Source organism: Pygocentrus nattereri, chromosome 23, assembly GCF_015220715.1.
Source record: "Pygocentrus nattereri isolate fPygNat1 chromosome 23, fPygNat1.pri, whole genome shotgun sequence".
Taxonomy (NCBI): Eukaryota; Metazoa; Chordata; class Actinopteri; order Characiformes; family Serrasalmidae; genus Pygocentrus; species Pygocentrus nattereri.
The window spans coordinates 5,350,375-5,375,987 of NC_051233.1; the positions used below are offsets into that span (position 1 = coordinate 5,350,375).

Below are 25,613 nucleotides of genomic sequence, written 5' to 3' on the forward strand. Positions count from 1 at the left end.
TTAAACCTGTCTAAACAAAAGGAGGCATAAAAGGATAAGTTAAAGAATGACGTTTTCATTTGATCAAAAATGAAATTGTCTTCAAAATGTAGATTTTATTTATTTATTTATTTTTTTATTTTTTTTTACTTTTTATATATATTTTTAGTTATGTTCATCATGTTAAAATATGTATGAAGCCATATACTGTGCTGCATTTCAAAAACTGTTCAGGCTTAAAATGAATCAGTATAGCATGGATATAACATTTATTCATAATGTTTAATTATTAATAATTATAAGCTTACTTTTTTTTTTGTTCAATTTAAGGAATGGTATCATTTTATCAAAAAAACTGCAAATATGTGTTTTAAATAGATTAGAATCCTTTATATTATTATTTATTTTTATTATTTTATTATTTCATTTATATTATATTATTTTATAATGATTATTTCTTTCATTCCACGTTTATTTTAAAATGCTCATTTTATCAGCCGTTTCCTTGCTTAGGCTTCTCTTCTCTTTCCTGTACCGCGTCTTGTCTGCAATGCGTTTCCTCCGAGCGTGACAGAAACATGCATCCTGATTGGCTGCTGTGTTGGCTTTATGCTAATCCTGCATGCTGCACGTCTATTTTGGGATAAATTAGATGAACCCCTCTTTGCAGTCCTCCTAGCAGCAGTTCCACCGGCTGAATGGAAAGCGGCTCATTAGATATTTTTATTAATATAATTCATTTCAAAATCTGATTAAAAATAAAACATCGGGGCTGAAGTTGCATTCGGTTTCTACAGTTAAAAGGGGGTTAAAAACATCTGAAAGTTTAGTACCCCGAGCTTTAGTTTCACCACTCTGCTGCTTTCAGGATGGTTTCAGCTGCCGCTCGAAGCCGCGTGAACTCACTCGGTACTGTCTCTGTTTGAATCCAGACTCTTTCCGCTACACATGTGACATATGTGGGAAAAAGTACAAGTACTACAGCTGCTTCCAAGAACACAGAGACCTGCACGCCGTGGACGGTGAGTTATGTGCTCACATGTCTTCATCTCCTCTATAACATGGCATCAACTCTCGGACTGCTGGGCCAAATCCTGCACATCGCTGTTGTTGGTCCAAAACCTTTGTTTTTCATTGTTTGACTAATTTGAAAATACCTGTTGTCCTTAACATTGTGTATAAATTTCATGATGTATGAACCAAAATAAACGGCCCAAAATGACTGGGGGGGTGGATCTGGTTCCATTGACTTACATTAAGTACATAAAGTATGTTTTTTTTCCTTCTCCTGTAAAGTTACAATTTTGGAGATACGAGGTTTCGTTCCAACAGCAGCGACATGCTTCGGTTCTCATTCCTCCCCACTTCAAAACGCAGTTTTACCAGCCAGCAAATGCTCCGTCTTATTCAGTCCCGAAGGAGAAGCATCTCGGGCGGCTTCACTTGAAGTTGTTTGAGAGAACGAGCGTAAAGCTGCATCAAGGCCAAGTGGGGCTACTTTGAAGACTCTTAAGATGGGGGGAAAGTTTTGGCTTAACACTTTTCGTCACAGTGCAGTTCCACATTCAGTACTGTGCAAAATCAGAGCTTTCATTGGTTTAATTTCCAGGCAAAACACCATTTTAAATACAAGTTATTTTTAGATGTTTCTGAGAAGATTAGAGATAATCCACTTGCATACAGAAATGAGAAAGTCAAAGGAAAACAAGTGGGGGGGTTGCAGGAGTTTCCAAAATTGAAGTTCAGAAAATGATTGACAAGAGAAAACCGAGCTCCTGCCACCTTACGTGCAAGACCTGGTAGACCACCAACACTGCCCCTGTCAGATAAACAGCGCTTCATCTTGGAGAGAGAGAGAGAGAGAGAGGAGAACATCAAGCTGCTTCAGATCTGAAAACATCCACAGGTGTTTCTGTCCATCCTTCCACTGTGAGAAGACGACTAGGCTCAGTTCACATTAATGACCGATTTGCTTACCTAAACGAGTGAACCATCAGATCGGATTTGAGCGATGAGGCTTGTAATGTGAACGTAGCTTCAGACTGAGCTTTGAAGGTGGGGGTAAAATAGCATCGCCGCTTTCTTTGAAAAACTCAAAGCAAGTCTCCTAAATGGAGTAGAACGTCTGATGAAGGTGCTGAGTGGACACACAGAAAATCCTGAAAAATGTCTAAATTTAAGTCCAGTAATTAAATTGTTGCTTAATTTTCTGTTAGTCTCATTATTTCCTGACCCTGAAAAATTACTGGAAATTATTTTTATTTATTTATTTACTTTTCACAGCACTGTTATTTCAAACTTGTGTTGTGTGAAAAGTACTCCATCCTACGGCTGGCTGTGTCCAGACTTTGAACTATTTTAATAGACTGTGTCTTATTGCACTTTTGTGCATCTGTACTGAACCATCTATACTGAGCTACAACAGAAAATGTCTCATCATTACAGTAGTGCGTGCAGTGCAGTAGGAGTCGAAGCCATAAAGAGGAGACCGAGTCCTCAGTATATGAATAATTGCAATGTTGGATCGTCTTGAGCTGGTTACCCTTGAAGCTTTACAGGGGCATTCCTGCCTGAAACTAGCATTTAACGTTACTCATGTTGTGCAGAACTCTGGAGCAGCATTGGATCCTTAAGCCTCATCAGTTTGACAGAATCCCAACCCATGAATGTTCTCACCTATAATACCCAGCATGCTTTACGCAAATATGGCACGCAGCCAGTGGGATGGAGAAACGGACTTGTGAGAGGCTAATAAATCCAGACGTGATGTTTAGTTTTCTTTGCAGTAACATTAGCCATCACTTTGTAGTTCTACAGTTACAGACTGTAGTCCATCTGTTTCTCTGATACTCTGTTACCCTGTTCTTCAGTGGTCAGGACCCCCATGGACCCTCACAGAGCAGGTACTATTTGGGTGGTGGGTCATTCTCAGCACTGCAGTAACACTGATATGGTGGTGGTGTGTTAGTGTTGTGCTGGTCTGAGTGGATCAGACACAGCAGTGCTGCTGGAGTTTTTAAACACCTCAGTGTCACTGCTGGACTGAGAACAGTCCACCAAGCAAAAAGATCCAGCCAACAGCGTCCTGTGACCACTGATGAAGGACTAGAGGATGACCAACACAAACTGTGCAGCAGCAGATGAGCTGTCGTCTCTGACTTTACATCTACAAGGTGGACCGACAAGGTAGGAGTGTCTAATAGAGTGGACAGTGAGTGGACAGTGTTTAGAAGCTTCAGCAGCACTGCTGTGTCTGATCCACCGTGCCATATAGTACCTGCTCTGTGAGGGTCCATGGGGGTTCTGACCACTGAAGAACAGGGTAACAGAGTATCAGAGAAACAGATGGACTACAGTCTGTAACTGTAGAACTACAAAGACCAGCTATACAGTAAGTGGAGCTGATAAGATGGACAATGAGCGCAGAAACAAGGAGGTGGTCTTAATACAATGCTAGATTGTTCTGTGTGTATCTTGTAAGCCCACAAGAGCAAAACCTGTTTAGAAAGAAAAGCTCTTTAATGGCCAAATTTCACAACACTGTTGAAGTATTTCTGAATGTTTTGTGTCTTTGTTTATTCCGTTCTCACTTAGTCGTTATGGATACAGGACTGGATCTTACGTCAGTGTTCCTTAATATAGTTAATATAGATAATAAAACTCTTCTTTGCCCGGAGTGGAGGAAGAGCCTGTGTACTTTAGTGGTCCACACCGTGTTTGACCAAAACCCTCCTGACTTTTGCTGGATAATTTGCTGGAACTAGGAACAGAAAGAAAAAGTTATCTGGTTAGATGAGACTTTGTGTGCCAGGTTTTTATTTTATTTATTTTATTTTGTTTATTTATTTATTTATTTTTGATCTAACAACAGACCCAGTTCGTTGAGGGTGGAATTGCACTCAATGACATTCTAGCATAGACAGAGAGTGTCAAGTGGTCTGGTCCAGAAGTCTAAGAGAGCATTTTGTTTTGCATTCATTTCTAATTGAATTCAAACTTTATTCATTGCAAATCATCATATTAGCAGTACAAAAAGGTCCAATTTTAGAAGTTCTCGGAATTTGGCTGTGCGTTATGATTTTGCTTTGAAGGTAATGCATGCAGAAGCCTCTGATGAGCAGATCAAGTCCATCTGAACGTCGTCTGTTTACAGATAAGACTTTAAAAAAAATCCCTTTTTCTTCAAAGGCCTTAACACGGTCAAGGTCACAGGTTTGCATAAATTTGAGTAGTGACCTGGCAACAGGTCAGAATTGAAATTTATTTATTTATTTATTTATTTATGTATTAACCCACCAACCCCCCCCCCTCCCCCACCCCCCTTCAGTGGTGGACAGTAACTAAGTAATGTAATTGGTTACTGTACTTTAGTTTCTTTGTGTTTCTGTAATTTACTGAAGTATTTCCATTTTGGTGACTTTTCAAGAATTAGGAAGGAATTGGACCTATGCCTTTAACCCATCCGTGCAACGAAACACACGCAAGGGGGCAGTGAGCACACTTGCCCGGAGCAGTGGGCAGCCCCATCCACGGTCCCGGGGGAGCAGTTGGGAGTTGACATCTGATCTCCATTCATCACCCGTTCCTTCGCTTTCTCTCTTCTTCTCTCTAGATCCTTATGATCATGTGATTCCTGTGGAGGAACCCGTGAAGGAGGAGATCGAGCCGCTTCAGAAAATAGGACCAAGTAAGTAAAAACGTGGGAGATAATGCTGATTATAAGATGTGTAGAAGGTCAGCGCAACATACATTGTGATTATACTGCTGCATATTGTTTGATACATGTACTATATTTGTAATAATGTAATTGTAATATATTGTAACTAATGTAATATGTTGTAAATACATTAAACACATTGGTGAATCCTTGATGTGGTGGTGATTAAATGGCCCATATCACAGAAATCGTATCTTTTCATGTTTAAGCATCATTGAAGTTTTGGTATGTATTGTTCACTCCATACAGTCCATACATGGAAACCAAGCTGAACTGAATCTGAATTGACTGTTTTAATGATGTCATTAAAACCAATGCATTTACATACATCCAGCTGTTCAGCCTACAGCGGTTTAGCTCCGCCTTCCACATTGAGGTTATAAGGGCTGCGTCCAGAAACCCTGAAAGTTACTGCTTGTCCTTTCCGATGCCTCTTCCTTTCCTCCGTGTCCCGGAAACCGATTTTGTGGTAGTGTTGGAGGAGCCACTTTGAACAGAGGATGCACCAATGTATGCTACCCAGGAAGTGGTTTACAGATTTTATTCTCGCGCTTCATGTGACGTCACACTAAAGCCGCCGCCGCTTTGAGTGACTCTGCTAGTGCAATATGCTTTGTGAATGATTTGCATGCAAGAAGCTACAGAAGCCGAGGATGACCAGAACTTTGCGTTTTCACTCCAGGTTTGGAGCCGCTGCACTGTGTAGTTCACGGTTTCTCTCTGCTGTTCACACCTCGTTCAGCTCAAGAAGGGATTAATCAGCTGATAATATCAGGAATTTTAACCAGGAGACCCAGTTATGCAGTTCAGGGGTTTCAGGACTGGAGCTGAACTCTGAACTAACTGCACCAGCAAACTTACAGAATCACGTCTGTCGAGACACGACGTCGTTTTCTGAGCCACAACATTCAGTCTGATATTTAACGCTTATGTTTCTCCATTTAAACCTCATTTAAATCTCCAGAAACAGAGTAAAGTTATACCGGGGGTCTGCAGCTCCGTTAGGGGGCCGACCGTTCATCTCTCGGCTGATAACATCAGCTGAAGTTCTCTGAAGGCCAGCACTGATCACATCTGTGTTAATGAGCTGATGTCGTTTCCCTCCTATGATCAGAGTTCATCTCCTCTTTATGCAGCACCAGGGGATCCTTTACCCACCCTGACATGAAGAGCCGGTGGGCTTCTGTGCTTTTAAATGCTCTGAGAGGGTCTAGGATTAGGAGGAGGGGCTGAGTGAGATAAATATAAATGTCAGAGAACTAAAAACTTGGTATCTTTCCTCCAGTTTAAGTGGGACCAGGAGTTCAGGGGAAACTGTATAAGGATCTCAGACTGTTTTATCAGCTTTGTCAAGGTACCGCCCCGCCGCGGCCCCCCCCCCCAAAGTAAGGAGAGTCGTTTTTGCCACCTTTCACCTCTAGTTACATTCATGCGGAGCAGCGAAGCCGGAAATTTGGTCCCTAATATGGCAGTTGCAACAGAAAAATCAGAGACCGAAACACTGGAATAGTGACACAACTGCTGACATGTCCAGAGAAGATTCACGAACACGGAGCAATCCAGCTGTTCTCTCCAGGTTTATGTAAATATCTGTGTTGTGTATTTTGTTGAGACATGAAGGTAGAAGACCACGTAAACGTGAACAGGCGAGTCTGTGCAGCAGCTTAGCCTGTGCTTTCAAGCGAACATTGCGATAAGCTCATTTCATCAGTGGTCGACGTCAAATTTCATAATGTTGAAAGGAGTCAGCTGTCCCGTTTCCCCAGTTCCTGATTGTTCTCTCCATTCCTCCTGCTCCTCTCTTCTCCTCGATTCCCCCGTGTTTGGAGAGGAGCAGTTGGAAGGCAGGAGGAAGAGGAGCGGTAGCATAAGTTTCTGGACGCAGCCAAGGAGTGTTTCAGCCAAGACTGCTTTTTGAGCAGGGTGTAATGCAGGGCAGCCAGTCAGAACAGAGCTTTGTCAGAAGAAATCCTGGTGTCTCCAAAATGATAACACACACTTCTCTAATGTAAGTCAATGGAACCAGAGGAGCAACAGGCATTTTCTAGTTATGTAAAAACCTAAAAACGACAAAAATGGAAGAAAACCTCACATCTCCGACAGCGATTTATCAGATATAAAGGCTCCGAAACCGAAGCAGACTGTTTAATTCTAAAGGATAAAGAGAGACTGCGAAAAGGTAAAAATGAATAAGGGGTGAAAGCACACACATGTAAGAGGATCTCCAAGGGAACGCATGCATGTGCCCTTTCGTTGTTTGGCCTTCAGTATTTTAACATTTGATCTGTCAAGGCAGACGTGGTCCATCAGAACACAGGCACTCATCTGCAGAGTCTAAGATTTGGAAAAGATGCGCACAATAAAAGTCAGTGGCAGATATACTGACATTTTGTAGCATCATAAACGAAAACTGTTGGTTTAATATATTCAACACATGGAACTGAAATATTGGCCTAATTTTAAATTAATACGATACAAAGACTCCATGTTTTAGCTTGGAATGTCAAAAAAATATCTTCACAAAATATTGATTTAATTTGGTGGTTGGTTAGTGTAGTGGGTAACACCTCTGCCTTCTACACTGTACACTGGGGTTCAATCCCCCCGCCTGGCTAAGCACCCTACACTATACCAATAAGAGTCCTTGGGCAAGACTCCTAACACCGCCTTCGCCTACCTCCCTAAAAGTGATCAAACTAAGTCGCTCTGGACAAAAGCGTCTGCCAAATGCTGTAATTGTAATTTCTAAATCACTTATACTGGCTCAAGTAGTAATAACATTCAGTGAAAATTATAAAGTGAGTCATTATTTTAACACACTAAGTAGTAAATCATTATCTTGAGATGAAAAGTCCATTTTTTTTTATGTAACGTGATGATATGGACACACTGCTGCCAGAAATAGAGGAAATAAAAGCAATTATGAGTGAAATTTTTTGCCTAAATCAGGCTTTAATACCAAAAGGACGTGAGCAGAACAGGACTTTGTGAGCCATTGGTCATATGTTAATAATGAATTTGGGCCTGTGTTCATTTCCAAGAAGGTTCTTAGCAGATACCCGCTAAATCGGCCACCCCCAGCAGCACGGCGTCTGCAGACTGTCAGTAATTAGCGCCTCTTTTAATAAATCTGCCGTTCTAGGACTTAGTTAAGGCTTATTTGCAGCCTTCAGTGTTGCAGGTGTTTGTAAATGACGTTCACTGTTGTCATCTGTGGGCATCGCTGTCACTGATGCAGCAGAGCATTTACAGTGTTCTGGTTGAAATGGTGGAAATGCTTAAAGTGTGTGTCGCTGTCTTCTGCAGAAACGGGGAGCTACACGTGTGAATTCTGTGGAAAACAATACAAATATTTCAACCCCTATCAGGAGCATGTGGCGCTGCACACTCCAATGAGTAAGGCTTTCCCTCCTTTCATTACAAGTGTAGATTTCCCTGCTAAGTCTGGATTGAGCGGAACACAATAGACGGAGCGTGGCACCTCTTAACGGAGTTGCCAAACGAAACACAAAATATTGTTTGTAAGTTTTAGATGTTCTTGGTAAATTCTCCATAATGCCTTGCAAGCCTTCATAAGATCTAAATCTGGATTTTGGAGCGTTTACCTGGAAATTTGTTTTGGTATTTAGGAATGTTCTCTTCAGTTACTGTCCTACCACAAACATGTTCCTTAACTCTAAGTCGAGAGTTGTTATTGTACTGTTTCAATGTAATTAGTTACATGATTTAATTACTTGTATATAACTAATTTAATTAAAAAATAAATAATAAGTATATATATATATATATATAATGAATTGTGTTTATATCTAAATTCTGTATTGACAGTTTTGAGTTTGACCACTAATACTAAACGGATACCTAAGGGTTAACCCTCAGGGCCAACACAGACCCACATAAAAACCCTGGACTAGTATACTGTCCAGTAGTGGCCTTTGACACTGCGGTTTAGTCCATGACTTGGCTGAATCTATGTCTAAAATCTCTGCTTTACCCCTTTCTCCAGTCTCTAGGGCACTGGAAGCGGAATGAATCTGCATGAATCGGTCATTGAGATGTAAACAAAGTCATTCAGAGTGGTTTGATGTGAGAAAATCTGGATTGTAAAGCCGTGGAGGGGGCAGTCGTGGGCTGGAGGTTAGGGAGCTGGCCCTGTGACCGGAAGGTTGCCGGTTCGATCCCCAGGGCCGACAGTCCATGACTGAGGTGTCCTTGAGCAAGACACCTAACCCCCAACTGCTCCCCGGGTGCCGTGGATAGGGCTGCCCACCGCTCCGGGCAAGTGTGCTCACTGCCCCCTAGTGTGTGTGTTCACTAGTGTGTATGTGGTGTCTCACTTCACGGATGGGTTAAATGCGGAGGTGGAATTTCCCCGTTTGTGGGATCAAAAAAGTATCACTTAACTGTGCAGAAATATGCTTTGTATGTACATTTTTCATACAGTGTTTCTATTTTGAAATGAAAGGAGTTGCAGACCTTTTGAGAAAATTCAAATAGAACTAAGTTGTGATACTTTTTTTTAATCCCACAAACGATGAAATTCCACCTCCGCATTTAACCCATCTGTGAAGTGAAACACACACTAGGGGGCAGTGAGGACACTTGCCCGGAGCGGTGGGCAGTCGACAGTTGGGATACCACAACAGCAACGTACCAACACCTTAACAACTACCTGGGATAACATATTAATGCCCTAGCAACATCTTAGCGACCACTTTTGATACCATTGTAATACCTTAGCAACTACCTTGGATGCCATAGCAATGCTCAGCAACGCCTTTGGATAACCTGGGATAACACAGCAATGTCCAAATAACACCTGAGCAACCACCAGGGATACCATAGCACTGCCCTAGCAACCTACTTAGCACCCATCTGGAATAACAAAGCGATGCTCTAGCAACACCTTATCAACCACATGGGAGACCATAGCAATGTCCTAGCAACCTACTTAGCACCTGTCTGGGCACTGTTTTGTTATCCCTAGCAGCTCCTTAGCAACTATCTGGGATACCATAGCTGTGCCCTAGCAACTTCTTAGCAACCATCTGGGACACCGTAGCAGTGCCCTAGCAACCCACTTAGCACCCACCTGGGATACCATAGCAATGCCCTAGCAACCCACTTGGCACCCACCTGGGATAACTAAGCAATGTCCAAGTAACACGTGAACAACCACCTGGGATACCATACCATAGCAATGCCCTAGCAACTCCTTAGCAACCACCTGGCATAACAAAGCAATGTCCAAGTAACCTCTGAGCAACCACCTGAGACTTCGTAGCAGTGGCTTCCCACTTCAGGTTCACTTTCTGTAATGAGCAGTGAATCTACAGGAGTCGGTTTTTATAAGTAATCTAAGCTGCAGTTCTCTGTTATGTACTTTTCCAACATGAATGGCTTAAAAAAAACCTGTTCAAGCCACAAGCGCCACTCAAAACCGGCATAAATCTCAGCCATTTCGTTTGATAACTTTCTGTGAGCTTTGAGTTCAGTAAACTCTTCAGATGTCTGGTTCCCATCACCACCACTGTGAACAATTCAGACTCAACAAGTTCCTCTTTCACACCAAACCACCCCGAATGATTTTGCTTACATCTTAACCAATTCATTTTGCTGAAATTCAGAAATGAGTGGCATTCCCCTTTAAACATGGCTTTCATAAACTCAGTCCCAAATGTATATTCCCTCCTTTTTGGTCTCCTCTTCTGTCTCTCCCTCATTTATCTCCTACTCCTTCAGCGAAAGACTTTAGCCAGGGAGTCTGACATGGAGAGCTATTTAAAGTACAGAGCGTTCATGGAAGTGGGTCAGAGAGATTGCATTGTTACTGAAGGACTCTAATTCCGATTAGCTTTGAATTACAGATGTATATTTAAAGTAGTAACTGGAATCCAGTACACTGGCTACAGCTGAGTGAAGAGAGGCACAGTATGCGAATGACGGATGTTTGGATATTGTCCCCTAGGCAGAAAGCTTTTGTGGACTATCATATGCGTTTGTGTTATAACACATGCGTTGAAAATATGTTTTGAAAACCTTGCTAGTCGATCTGAGGCCAATGTTGAGTGCACTGAAACGTACATTACTGTGCAAAAGTCAGTCCGCACTTCATTTATTGAATTTCCACTCAAAACAGCCATTAAGCACAAGCTATTCATTTTCAGTGTCAGGAAAAACACAGACAATTACACAGAGGCCCCAACAACTAAGATCGGTTGTTTTCTGTATTTGGAGTGTTTCCCTTTTGCGCCCGTGGCTAAAGGGACCTGCGTTCGATTTTTCAAAGAAAGGCAGGGCTATTTTTCCACACTTCTAAAGTTCAGTCTTAAACTGCGTTCACATTACCAGGTTAAAATGGCCCAAATGTGTGGACAATGTGCAAATCTGGTCTTTTCAAATCTGACCTGAGCCACTTTCATATGTGGTCCTAGATGCATTTAAAATAGACATGGAGTGGAAATCACTGCATGGGCTCAAACACTTGAGAACCACTGTCTGTTAATCTCTGCATCCATAAATTCAAGTTAAAACTCAAACACAGAGAAAAAAACAAATAGAAACAGGATCCAGAAATGCTGCCACCTTCTCTGGGCCCAAGCTTATTTAAAATGGACTGAGGGGAAGTGGAAACGTGTCCTGTGGTCAGACAAATCACCATTTAAAATCCTTTTTGGAAATCTTGGACGCTGTGTCCTTCGGGCAAAAGATCACTCCGCTTGTTATCAGTGCACAGTAATATATTTTATATTTTATATTGCAATATATATATATATATATATAATACAATGTCAAACCACATTCTGCATGTAATACAGAACAGCAGCATTGCTTCATATTAATAGAGTCTGGGTGCTAAACTGACCTGCCTGCGGTCCAGACCTGACGCCACTGAGAACATTTGGCACATTTATGAAATGAAAAATAACACAAAAGAGACTCCGAACTGTTTAACAGTTGAAATACTATATCAAACAAGAACTGGAAAACTTTTAAAACTCCAGCAGTGTCTCCTCAGCTCTGAAACACTGCTGTTAAACAAGCCCCCGTTCCAGCTTTCTTGGAACATGTTGTTGGCATCAAATTCAAAATGTTGTTTTTCAAAAAACAAATTTCTCCGTTTCAACATTGGATATTTTCCTTTCACATAATTTGCAGATCATTGAATTCTGTTTTTATTTACATTCTGCACAGCACCATAACTTTTTTGCAAATGAGGTTGTATTTATTTATTTTTTCATTCATTCAATAAGCTTTTCTGGTTCAAACAACATAAAAAAAAATAAAAATAATTGTGCATCAATTTCCCAAAAATCAGGTTTAGCCTGCTACAATTTGCCACCTTTGTGATACATTTATCACATTTTTCAGTTCGCGCTGCTTTCAGCCGAATTGTTTACAAACGGTAACGATGCTGGAGTTCACATTTTCATTTGTAGGCATGTTTCGGTTCTATGTATTAAAAAAAAGATTATTTAAATAGAACGTGAGAATGTGTGGGTTGTGCTCTGCTCTCTCGTCCACAATTAAAGAATAGAAATAATGAAATATTCTCAAAAAAAATCCATAAAGGATGCATTGCGTCAGTTTTTGAAAGTAATGTTTCATCGTTTGAAGCTAAAGTTGCAGCCAAGTTAGGTCTCGCACTTGACATTGGAATTGCAGACGGCTTTTATCGTGCTGGAGTGATAAGCTTCATGTCTGCTTGGTGAACTTTTATTTATTTATTTATTTATTTATTTATTTTGCAGAAAGCTCTTACGCTTTAAAATTGGAGGGCAAAATGTCAGGGAAGTCCAGCCTCAGAGACGGCAACAATTCCCAAAGCTCGAGCGGTAAGTCGCATTGCTGAGAGTTGAGAAACATTTGAGAATTTTAGGAATTTCAGAAACGTTGGTTGTGTCAAAATGTCGGAGGACGGGGGTTTTTCCTCCGAGCCTCCAGCAGACACACACACACACACACACACACACGCGCAGTTCGCTTACAGATTTGATCTGGTAAAGATTTATTTTGTTTTTTGGAACTTTTTTTTTCTAAATAAGTTTCCGTTCTTTCATTGGTGGCCACAATATCCTTTCTACCGAGCTGACCATAGAGTTTAGTCCAGCCCTGTGGCTGGAATCGTCTTGGCGTGCTGGACTGTTTGCTGAGGGAGAGGTTTGTCTAAGGACTCTAATCTAAGCTGCCTTGTATGAAAGCCCATTTCCACCAGATAGAGCAGAAAATAATAATTACCTTAATAATAAGTTTATTTATAGAGCATATTTCATAGCGGTGGCAGCTCCGAGTGCTTTGCAGGCAGGTGATAAAGGTTAACAGAGGAAAATAAAGTTTAGATTTTCTTCTCTTAATGTTAGTTTGAGCTCATTTAAGTCTAAAGCAATTAGAAGTCAAAGTAAAGAGAAATACAAAAAAGAATCCTCTGTAGTTTTTTCTCTGTTTCTGGCTGCTTTGTCAAACATTTGATCAGAAAAGAATGACTGACTTATTTTCTCTCATCTTATTGTCTGCAAATAATGACTCTTTGTAATGAAATTTAGCAGCTCATTATTTTGACAGTGTCACAATTTTGTCAAAATTTGAGAAAAGCCATTATTTTTGACCTATCAGATTCAGTGTCTTATGTCTTTTTGATGAGAGCAGTATTTTGATCACAGTTGTATAATTTGAGAGATTAAGTCGTTATTTTGACGCAATATCTTAACACACTCCTACCTCATCAGTCCACCTTGTAGATGTAAAGTCAGAGACGACAGCTCATCTGCTGCTGCACGGCGCTGGTCTGAGTGGATCAGAGATTTGGTCGTGTGGGCCTGTGACCACTGATGAAGGACTAGAGGATGACCAACACAAACCGTGCAGCAGCAGATGAGCTGTCGTCTCTGACTTTACATCTACAAGGTGGACCGACGAGGTAGGAGCGTCTAATAGAGTGGACAGTGAGTGGACAGTGTTTAAAAACTCCAGCAGCACTGCTGAGTCTGATCCGCTCGTACCAGCACAACACACACTAACACACCACCACCACCACCACTTCAGCATTACTGTAGTGCTGAGAATGATCCACCACCCAAACAGTACCTGCTCTGTGAGGGTCCATGGGGGTCCTGACCACTGAAGAACAGGGTAACAGAGTATCAGAGAAACAGATGGACTGCAGTCTGTAACTGTAGAACTACAAAGTGCAGCTATACAGTAAGTGGAGCTGATAAAATGGACAATGAGCGCAGAAACAAGGAGGTGGTCACAATGTTGTGCCTGATCGGTGTAGCTGTATTATTTTAATAAAAGTTATTGCTCATATTGCTCATACTCTATGCACAGCACATCCTGAAACCTTTGACGCATGTCCACATCCTGTTTGCTGCATTTTAAGGCATTATAGTGGGAAAAAAGTAAAGGTAATGCACTGAATGTACTCGATTCAAATCTGTACATAATTTCCACATGAATAAAACATATAAGCCAAAGGACAGAATTGTGTTGATGTAATGTATTTTATTCATGTGGAAATGAGGTACACATTTGAATCGGGTACATTATGTGACTCAATCAGGCCGGGATGGAGCGGCTCACTAAAATACAATGCCGTTTTGTTTTGTTTTGTTTTTTTTCCGTTTTACCATGTCTGCTCAGATTTGGGTCCAGTTGTGCCGAGTTTGTCTCTGAAATAAGTTAAAATTGCTTTCACAGGCTCTTGAGAAAAAATATCCCTTAATTTATTCATGTAAAAAGTTCTTTTTTTCTTTTTCTTTTTTACTTTTTTTGTACTTGCACTCATAATAAATTTGCTTATTTACTTAAATAAAGGTCAGGGCGTTTCAGGAGCAATCCAGATAATCCACATCATTCAGAAATCCACATAATTCCGAAGGGTTTACAAGCGTTTCCTCACAACTTTGTCCTTATTTAACCTACAGATACTACAAGCCCCATGATGCCCGCTTCCTTCCCCACATCACAGAGTAAGTATGCACTTGGTGATTAAATCCAGTCGTTGTCATCTTTTTTTTTTTTTTTTTTTTTTACTTTCTTTTTTCCTCCTTCATCTTTTTGCTCATCAGCATGGCCCCCTTTTTTTTCCCCATCAGCATGCTGATAATGTTATATTCCCCGTCATTAATCTCATCACTAGTGTTTCATTGCACGGCTCCTGCCATCTCTCTCCAGAAGCCAGTACGAGCCTTCTGTCCTGATAGTGACCTACTTTTTGTAGCAGCAGGCAGTGCCTTAGTCTGTGTTGGCATGTTAGCATTAGCATCACTGTATTCTAAGAGCGAGACCGTGGGCCTTGTCTTCTAGAAGCCTACACGTGCGGATCCTGTGGCATTCAGTTCCAGTTCTACAGCAACCTCATGGAGCACATGCAGTCTCATGCCGGTGAGTCACCCACGCCCGGACCTGCCGTCACTAAGCACCTTAACGGGCTGAGCCGGGATCAAGATTATAGGGTTTTTTTTTTGTTTTGTTTTGTTTTTATTTTACTTTTTAATTTAAAATTTTTTTCCCCTTCTTTTTTTTTTTTAATGGACTTTTGTGATTTACTCTGCATAAAGCAAGACTGATCCAGAATATCTTGTTTGTAGAAGCATGCGTACCAAGTATGTAACGGTTGCCATCTCACGAACATGGAATGTCATTAACGTCCATTCCACTCAGATGACATCTGTCTGAAGGAATTCCGTAATTCGTTAACGGACGGTGCATGGCACGTCATGGGCAGTGTGAACTCCTGTCAGTCGTTGTTGAGTTTACCATTTCTGCATGTTCATCTACCTTAGAGGGTCTCTTCATTTGGGTCACTTGAGGACACTGGGGACACAGTCGTATGCAAAAGTTTGGATACCATGTAAATTTTGATTTTGATTTTATTTTTTTTTTTCCTATGTGGAAATATGTTAACACAACCTTTACATGGAACAAACTGCTATATATATCTTAAATATATACTTAAATACAAGCATTAAATATGCAGTTTGTTTATTTGCCAAGTTTAACGTATTCAAAAATAAAAATGTTAAAGGTGCTAAAACTTTTTTCTTTTTTTTTTTTTCTTTTTTCCCCCCCAAAAAATGTTGAATACAAGTACACGATGACTCTGTATTTGTTATATGCAGATATGCAATTATGCAGAACTGTGTTGTCCTCGGGGGATGTGTTAACTTTTCACTTCGAAAGCCAACAAACGTCATTCGACCAGGGGCGCCAAAACTTTTGCATGCGACCGTATGTGGTCCCGTACGTGACGTTTTTAGCGTGGGCTGTTCTTCTGTTAGCTGTGAAGTCAGAAGGTGTACAACAGGTTTAATGATGTGGAACGTTTGCCTTCTTTCAGCGGATAATGAGAATCACACTAAGGAGGACTCTGCTAAACCCTGCCAAGCCCCCATAGCGCCTCAGGAGCAGACCTGGAAATCCCCTCAGCCTGCACAGAGGAACCACATGCCTTCCTACCGTGAGTGCATGCTTTGTGCTCAGTCACCATCTCCCTCACCCCGTGTTGTATGTATAGCCCATATATGTTCAGTCTGTCAGTCATTGAACCAAACTCTGTGCTTCCTCATTCTGTGGTCAGCGACAAATTTCCAGCTTCCACACACTTTACTCCCCTCTCCAGCAACAGGGAGGGCTTGAGAAGTGTGAGATCTAGTGTTTCCTGCAAATAGGCAGCATATTGGCAGCCAACCTATATTGTGTCCCATGTTTTTAAATTCAAGAATTCACTTAATGATGAAATTCTCTTAGGCTCCGTTCACACAGCAGGTAAAAGTGGTCCAAGTCTGATTTTCTCATCAAATCCGGTTTTTTATTTATTTATTTATTTTTGTTTGGCTGTTCACGTTTTCTTCTAAATGTGGTCTGTATGCGACATCAGTCTGAACAGGCCAGCTCCTAAACCGACCCGCATGCGCAAAACAACAGTGCTTCACATTGCTTTACGTGGCTCCTCCAGAGGTAAACAATCACAACTGCCAACGAGCGCCAGTCGCTTCCAGAGGTTCAGCCTCATCTTCGCCAGCAACACAGGAGCCATCATGAAGCTTCACTAACTGACAGCTGGGCTCATCACCCAGAATGTGTTCGAGCTCGCCGTGAAAATGGAGCGGTCACTTCTTTGGTTCATGTCATCGGATTCTTTAAACGTTGCTTTCGGACTTTTCTTGGCCGCTGCAGTCGCACTCTTCGGCGGACGCATTCGGCCATTGGTGGTTTTGGATGAGACTCTAAGTTTTCCTTCAGAAATTTCACCCCAAATGTTTGAGGTCTCAGCGCCGGGAACGTACGACGCATGTCGAGTTGGATTGACGTAAAAACCACGTGAATTCCGATCTGGCTGTTCAGACTGAGTCACATTGCCACATATGAGAGCGTCTCAAATCAGAACTGAAAATGTCAGATGCGGTGTGTTTATCTTCACACTGATACACAGACACGCATCTGTGTCTCACATGAAGAAAAAGGATTCGGGTCCGTTTTACTGGCTGTATGAACAAATCCTTCACCCTTCAATGTTCTGCTCAACCATTTGGTAGAGCACATTTTGAGTCACTATATATGTTCTGATTTTGGTAGACATGAATATTTTAAAACTGTAAGGTCAAAAAAAAAAACCACACATTTTTATTATTGCCCCAAACAAACAAACAAAAAAAATCCATTACTTTTTTCTTGGTGAGGATAATAAAGGATTAATTAGGACTTCAGGTTGTTCTACCTCATCTGCTAAGAAGTGCATAAAACTGAACACACAGCCATGCAATCTGCATAGACTGACATTGGCAGTAAAATGGATCGTACAGAAGAGCTCCGTGCCTTTAAATGTGTCTCCGTCATAGGATGCCACCTCTGCCACAAGTCGGTTTATGAAATTTCTGCCCTGCTACATCTGCCCTAGTCAACTGTAAGTGCTATTGTTGGGAAATTAGAGCGTCCTTTTCCAGCATGGCTGTACCCCTGTACACAGTGAGCTCTGTAAAGACATGTTTTGGGTGAGTTTGGTGTGAAAGAACTCCAGTGTCGTGCACAGAGCCTTGACCTAAGCCTCACTGAACACCTATGGAGTGAACTGAAATGCTGATTGTGAGCCAGGCCTCAATATATAACTACAGTATATCCAAATATACTGTAGTTATTGTTAGTAATTCCTTAACACTGAGTAACTACGCTTTATCACAAATAGAGCATAACGCTTCTTGTTCTGTTGGATTTAATGTGGCACAGCATTTAAAGTATTAAATTAAAATAATTCGCACTCCCAAATTTTTGTTGGTATTTTTAAATGTGACTCTACTGACTCCTTTTTGCCTGTTCCAACGTTCATTGTATGTTGTGAAAATGTATTTTTGTCACATTGCCCTCCACTACTAGTGGCACGTATCGTCCACATCAAAATACTGTGATGCGTATCGTGTGCCGTGAAAATGTCTTTAAATCTTGAGATGCACACGCCACCACAAGGGCAAACCTTGCATAACACAGAATCAGCTGCTTGTATTTCAACATTTCTTTGGAGCAATTAATAATAAAAAAAATACATTATACAAATTAAAATTCTAAACTGTAAAAGTTATTGTCATGACTTGTTTAGAAACATTTTATTTATTTATTTATTTATTTTGGGGGGCGTTATAATACATTGTAGAAGAAATATTCACTCTCCCAAATTTAAGCACGTCTGTGTCATTGGCCACATTTGAGGCCTTTGTATATGTTTTTTTGTTTGTTTTTTTTTTCCTTTTCTTTTTAAATCTTATCTATATTGTCTGGTCTCTTCCATTGAAGCACGGGTTCAGATGACTTCCCGGTAGATTTGATCTGTTTCTCAGGAGCTTCCACACAAACCTGTAGTTTATAGCAGCTACTTTTAAGTGACTGAACTCAAAAAAAAGATTGTACTTTTTGGTCAAATTGTTCTGCTGATAGTATTTTCTAATGAAAAGAGATTTTTTAAATTAGAAAAAAAGCAAAGTAAAGCATTTTCACTCAGGCCCCACACGTTTGGACCCCGCTGTAATTTGCTATGCTTAAGTTGACAGCCTTGTATACACTAACCTGTCAGTTTTTAATTCATGTAAAAAAAAAAAATAGTTTCGCAAAATGTTAGTGACTTAAAACTCCGGAATTTGTTGTATCCGGGTCCCACTGGTGCAGACGAGCCATTCATGTCTTCAGTCACAGTTTTAGCTTAATTCACCTTTTGAATAAGTTGCATGATAAACTGCACTGTAATAACCAATCATTAGGTCCAGTCAGGGTTTGGGTAGCAAATATGCAAGTATAATGACGGAGCACTGTTTGATTTTGACTGATTTGACTGAAAAACTACGGTATTATATATAAATTCCTTGAATTGAATTTTTACATTTTGACTTGGATTTAACACACGTCCTCTCTTTATTGGCTGTTTCAGGAATTGGACTTTATCCAGTCCTGTCAGGTTCACTTGGGGGGGGGTATGTGACCATTGGACTAGTTGTGCTGCCAAATATTGTCCAGCTTTAATCTGAAAGTGGCCACAAATATTTCAGAGTTGTTGTTTCAGGGGCCAGAAGAGATCATTTAGTGCACTAATGCTTCCATTTATTTATTTATTTTTAAACAAAGATTTTCATAACAAATTGTATAATTTGTGTAATTTTCCTTTGGTTTATTCAGATAACAAAATTGTAACATGAATTTTAGAAAGTGCCCCCCCCCCCCCCCCCCCCCCCCCCCCCCACGTTAAGGACAGTGTGCACTCTGATCACTACCAGTGACGAGTCTCTAAGTAGATCAAGTGCACCTGAAAGTCCTCTGAACACAAGCTTGAATGGAAGGAGTAGGGCTTAAAAAAATAAAAGCCCTTAAGTGTCATAAATTTGCTTTAATTTGAGTAATGCCAGTAGAAACAGTGCCGAATTTTAAATGTCTCTTCTTCCTTTTGCTTGTTGTAGAATTTTTTTTTAATTATATATATATATTTATATATATATATATATATATATATATATATATATATATATATATATATATATATATATATATTTATATATATATATATATATATATATATATATATATATATATATATATATATATATATATATATACGCTAAAACTTGCTGTTTGTTTGCAGAATTAAATGAAGCTTATTTTTTCAGAGTGGTCTGTTTTCCTGCAGCTCAGGAGCGAACTAGGAGGGACTAACCTCACCATTTAATAAGAATTCTTTACCCGATTCTGCAAAGAAAAAACGTAGCTCTGTTTTTTTTTTCTTAGACATCAGCACTTGGCAACAGTTTCCTAAACATCTGCCATCACTTAGCTCATAATCATTGTTCTAAATCTAGATCTGGAACGCCGCAGGTAAATCAGATTTGTGTGTTGGGGTATGCCACTGTTGCGTGATCCTTTGCTGAAGTGGCGATTATATGAGTGGTTCAAATCAAAAATGAAAGTCAGATTGTGTGAACTTTTACTATCGTTTTTGCCTTTTGCTGTTTAAACTTCCAGTGAAAGATGAAGCGTTTGTCAACACCCCTGATTCTGTTTCTCTATCATTTTTCAACTGCAGAGAACCGATTGCTGCCAGAGAAGGAGCGGCAGCAGGTGGCTGAGCGCTTGCTGCGCATGATGTGTACAGACCTGGGTCTCCTTGGTGCTCTCAGCAGTAAGGACTTCCTCAAGTTGGCCCAGACTTTGGTGGACACGGGTTCCCGCCATGGAGCTTACTCCATTCGTGATGCCCTCGGAGACATGAGCTCCTTGGCCTTAAAGCAGCTTCCTCGCATGTACAACCAGGTCAAAGTAAAAGTCACGTGTGCCCTGGGGTCAAACTCTTCTTTAGGCATTGCCGTGACTTGCCATTCTCAGACTATAGGACCGGACTCCTGTTATGTGCTTACCGCGTATCAGGTCGAAGGGGTCCGGCTTCGACGCTACGTGCTGGGACTCAAAGAGGCCTCTATAAGAGAGGGTCCTGAACATGTACACCACTGGGTCCAGAATGTCCTCTCAGAGTTCGTTATGTCCGAGATTCGCACAGTCTACGTCACAGAACCACGTTTGTCACTGTTACCTTTTTGCGGCCGTTCTGGTCTTAGCTTACGGTGTGCAGGGTGCTCGCTGGCAGCCACTGTTCAGGCTGTTCTCGGCCGGCGTAGTCTTCAGGCCAGGGGCCTCCACGAACTGGGAGAACTTTTGGCTACGTGCCGAGACATTGCTGGAGCAACAAGCTTTAGCCGTGAGAGCAAAGCCACAGATGAGGCTCCGCCACCGCCGTGCTGGGATTCGACTGCTGAGGCGCTGCTCAAGGTCCACGAGAACTTTGAGGCAATATGCGAAGCGTATGGCCGCTGCAAGAGCACAGCACCTCTCCTGCAGGGCCTCAACAAACACCTCCTTGGCACACTAGCGTGCTTGCTTGCACCATTGCGCCAGGCAGCTCAGGAGCTAGGAGCTGACCGTTGGCCCACACTCCAGCAAGTACTGCCTGTCTACATTCGCCTGGAGAAACTGTTCACTTCCAAGGCTGGAGAAGCAGGTGCAGGTAGCAAGCTCTGTCACTACTTTCTGGAAGCACTAAAGGAGAACTTCAAGGTGGAGAGAGTCCATCAAGTGGCGATGATCTTGGACCCACAGCTCAAGCTGCGACCTGTCCCCGGATATCAGCATGAGGAGATTATCACCAGGGCGTGCGACATGGCCGCCAGCATGAGAGAGCCTGGAAGCGGGGGCTCGTCCGGGATCACTGGAGACGAGAGGGATGGCGAAGGGCCGGCGGGTCCGAAGCGCAGCCGTATGGACTGCGGGGTGGACAGGTCATCCTGTGCAGCCGAGGAGCCGCAAGTTCGGAAGGAGTTGTTCCAGTACCTGGGCGAACCGCTCTTCCATGCCACAGGTGATCTGTTCCAATACTGGAGCTCGGTCATGGACAGATACCCCAAGTTGTCCCGCTTGGCACTGTGGCTACTGGCAGTGCCTGCGGTGGGCGTCCGCAGCGAATGTGTCAGCATCTGCGAGCAGACCTTAGCGATGAAGAAGAAGCGACAGGTCACTGCCGAGGAGATGAACAAACTTGTCTTCCTCAAGTGCAATTTTGCTTGAGGTGGTGCAAGGCCACCAGTCAATGGCTCTATAGACTGTTCACAAAAGAGACACTAGTGGATCTAGACGCTGCTCTAGGATCCCTTTGTAGCTTTTTGTCATGTCGTAGTTAGAACGCTTGTTCTGGAGCAAAAACCTGTTCCTGGATCTGTGTCCATGAACGAGGCACCGTTAAGGGAGGGTTCTTTTCATGGACGTCTGCTACGGAGCAATACTTCGTCCAGCAGAGATATAGCCTACATACACCTCAAACCTCAACTTTACCACTGGCCATGAAGAAAAAAAGAAAAAAAAAAAGAAGCTATGCCCGAAAAACATGAATATGAACGTTTGTCAATGCTTGAATCGTCTACTTCAAACCAAAACATGGACACACTGTATGTTTCATTGCTTTTTCTTTCTCCCCCCGCTATTAATTTCCAGTGCCCCACCTGTCCTCTTACCTCTTACACCTCCTACCTGAAATACGTTACCTTTTTTTTCCCTGCCAAATGGACGTTGGATATACTTTGCCTTAGTTGAAAACGATCTTTTCTTTTTTTTTTTTTTAAAGTCTTTCGAATTGCTGTTGATTGATTTTAGAAGCAGAAAATACCTCTTTTTTACTTCCGTTCATTGTTCTCAACCCTGAGTACCTGCTTGGCTGCTCACTTCCACTCGCTTGACTTATTCATTTTTAATCTATAACCTCTTCAAATCGGTATGTTAATGGTCCAGACTGGTGGTGATGATGCGGAGCATCACATTTTGCTTAATTTTCATTTTCATGAGATTACGTTGATTTACCTTGCATATGCATGAGGAATCTATTATCTAAATGTGTTAATCCCTCACCGTTTTAAAAGGTTACATTTCCACCCAGACTGAGCGCATAACAAACTGCGGTAGATTATGCATCTTTGTTGACGTTAATTTATTTATTTCTTTTATGTTTTTGTGGTTTTTAGGTTTGGGAGCAGATGTACAATCAGGGGTAGTTTGCTGAAGGCTTGCGTGCGTTGTTAATTGTTTCATTGTAGGGAGTATTTATACAGTAAATGACGTAATTTTAGAACCGTTTTTGGAAATCTGACTCCGATCGGCAAGTTGATTTGGTTCAAGTCTGATTGCCAGTGCTTTCATTACTGAACAGGAACTAGAAAAACACTCTGCTTTTCACTCTGATATCGATGCTGTGTGTTTTCTGTGTGTGAATTTGCTTAACTGTTTGTTGTTCTTTGCCTTTTCAGTAGAATGTTTGATTATTTGCCATTTTTCATCCCAAATTTGGCTTCTTTCTATTAAAGAAGAGCTAATTCCTGACGGCCTGCAGGCAGCTGGTGCTGATGGAGGGTATCTTGCAGCTATAGGGCTGACTGATGTAGGGAAAATACTGAATTGCGAGTTTTCTGACCAATATTACTGTTTTAGTGAGATTACTTTTAAATTTTCGGTGAAATTTTATTTGGATGAGCTGTGTAAAATCTCTAGGAAAATGTGCAGGTGTAAAGTGAAAAATCAATAATTGTCAAATGAACATTGGGCGCTAAACGTAAGAGTCTGCACATTTTAAATTCACAAATTTAAATTTGCTTGGTAAGCATTAAACTTTTTTTAAAACATTTTTTTTTATTTTTATTTTTTTAAAAGATATTTCAGGCAAGCAGCTAAAGGCCTGTTATTTTTTAACTGCCAGTTCACAAGCTCCATGTTATTGTGGTAAGTTTCCCAGCTTAAAACTTTCAAAGACCAATAACGTTCAATATAATTAAAGTTAAAATAGACTTCAGAATTTTTGACGGTTCATATATGAAAACGAACATTATGCCTTTTTGCCTTTTCGTCTAAAAATAATGATCTGATTTCTCAATGTTTAGAAGTTCGTAAAGCTGAATTGAATTTTTTCCCTGAAGATTCTGACTTCATTAGACCCTTGAGGAAATATAACTATTTTGAGAAGCAGGTTTTTGAAAGTCAAAGCATTGATTACAGCAACTTTTTCCCCCAACTGTTAGAAACAGGCTCCCGTTTTTTTTTTGGACGAGGGTCTCGTGTCACAATGACAGCATGTTAGTGTCCAAAAATCAAGCATAATTCATAATAATCTCCGCCAATAATTTCATGTGGAGTTTGTGCTCCTGGTCAAATTAATTTTGTTGATCCAAGTGAAAGTGAGTAAACACGTCCTCGAATTTTAATGGCCAATTGCGGTTTATTTGCTGAGTTTAGCATAATGGGAGGTATAAAAGTGAAACACAAACTGTTGCCTGTGCAAAAGTTATTGCATATTTTATATTATGTTTTTGTTGATCTCAGCAGATGAATAGAAATTGTGCAGTATGTAGAGGAACGTGTGCTCATTTTCACGTTACATCACATTTCAGTGCCGTCATGTGGCTTGTGGCGTTCATAAATCTGCCTGTTAGTTGCTAATTGGTCTGGTCTTGGAGGTTGTTTGTCTCACTGTAAGGACTTGTTGAGTCAGGGCTGTAAGTGACTAATGGTTCTGCTTCTTTAGGAATGGCACCTCAGTAAACCCATGACACCCGACTGTTTCCCGTCCTGTATTTTGGGTTGTTCCTCACGTAAAAAAAAACAATTCAAAGTCAAACAATTGGAGACAGAAAAACGTTTATTTCGTTGTTTGAATTCAGGATGTATGAATTCTGTTCAAATAGACGGCAGCTACACTATTGTTTGGTAGGATCATCTATTGTTCTGTACCTGATGCACTGGATTTCATTAATAGTCACTATGGTTTTGTCTTTTATTCATTTTTTTTGCTGTTTGTTGAAGACGGAAAAGGTCCCAGGTTGTAAGCAGGGCAATTTTCAGTAACTTTTTTTTTTTTTTGTTTTGGTCAACTTTAATATTCACAAACCAAATGGATGTTTCATTTTTTTTCTACGTTGCTCATGTCCTGATGCATTGTGGTCTTTGTAGTGTTTTTAGGGTAACAGATTTAAAAAAAAACAACAAAAAAAAAAAAAAGTGAAGAACTTACTTGACTCATGAAATGGCCTTCAAGCAGGAAACCTTCCCGACAGCTTGCTGTGGCGAGACTTTTATCAGTTCTGTTTGTGTCTTGTAATGCCTTGTACACTCAAGTCTCCAAGAGTAGAGCTTTTATAAAGATATGCATGCGGACAGTGTAAGACGACTTCTGTTTGTTTTTGTTTTGCTTCATTTTGTTTTGTTCTTTTATTCTGTATTGCTTGGATCTCTCTTCCACGACCTCCAGGCCTAATGACGTCCATTCCGGGTTGGTTGGTTTTTTTTTTTTTTTTTTTTTTTTTGGGGATTTCTCTTTCTTTTCTAAGTAACCACAAGAGGGCGCAAGTGTCTCAGAAATGTTCCTCTCTCGCTTCAGAGGGAGTCGCCAGTCATACCTCTTTTTCTATACTCAACTTTTGGACAGTTTGATAAAGTTCATCAGCAAATGGTACAGTCTACTCTGAAGAGTTTTATTTTCTGGCTTCTGGTTTTACATACTCGAGAATACACGTTCGGGTTCCTACGTTCCGCTGTTTGATAAAAACGGGAGATGTTTGTTAAAGTAATACAGATGTTCTTGTACAGCATAGTTTTGAGTTTTCTTCAATATACTCACATTTGCAATATTTAAAAACAGAAAAATATACTTGTTCCTATTTATGGACTCACCGTTTTGCTTTTTTTCTGCAAAAAGCAGATGCATTTCATTTTAACTTTTTTTTTTTTTTTTTTTTTTTTTTTCCTTTTTGTTTTTTCTTTATTTTTTGCCCCCCCCATGATTTTGTGTATAAGTTGTTCAAGCATTAGGTCTAATTTATACTTTTTTAGCAACACTATTTTTATATATATATATATC

The 25,613-nt window shown here is 40.8% G+C and overlaps 1 protein-coding gene across 2 annotated transcripts in view; it reads left to right on the top strand.

Annotated features, from left to right (window-relative positions):
* The window catches only part of znf618 (zinc finger protein 618), a 53,925-nt gene extending 29,127 nt beyond the window's left edge, over positions 1 to 24,798 (top strand). Inside the window, exons 5-12 of one of the 2 annotated variants that reach the window (XM_037533709.1) lie at positions 912 to 1,001; positions 4,592 to 4,666; positions 8,003 to 8,092; positions 12,448 to 12,531; positions 14,620 to 14,664; positions 15,002 to 15,079; positions 16,035 to 16,154; positions 20,253 to 24,798. In XM_037533709.1, coding sequence (XP_037389606.1) covers positions 912 to 1,001; positions 4,592 to 4,666; positions 8,003 to 8,092; positions 12,448 to 12,531; positions 14,620 to 14,664; positions 15,002 to 15,079; positions 16,035 to 16,154; positions 20,253 to 21,784 — 2,114 coding nt within the window. In that variant the 3' untranslated portion in view covers positions 21,785 to 24,798. The remainder of the gene's footprint in view (positions 1 to 911; positions 1,002 to 4,591; positions 4,667 to 8,002; positions 8,093 to 12,447; positions 12,532 to 14,619; positions 14,665 to 15,001; positions 15,080 to 16,034; positions 16,155 to 20,252) is intronic. The other variant, XM_037533710.1, reaches the window with a different exon arrangement.
* The last annotated feature ends 815 nt before the right edge of the window (positions 24,799 to 25,613 follow it).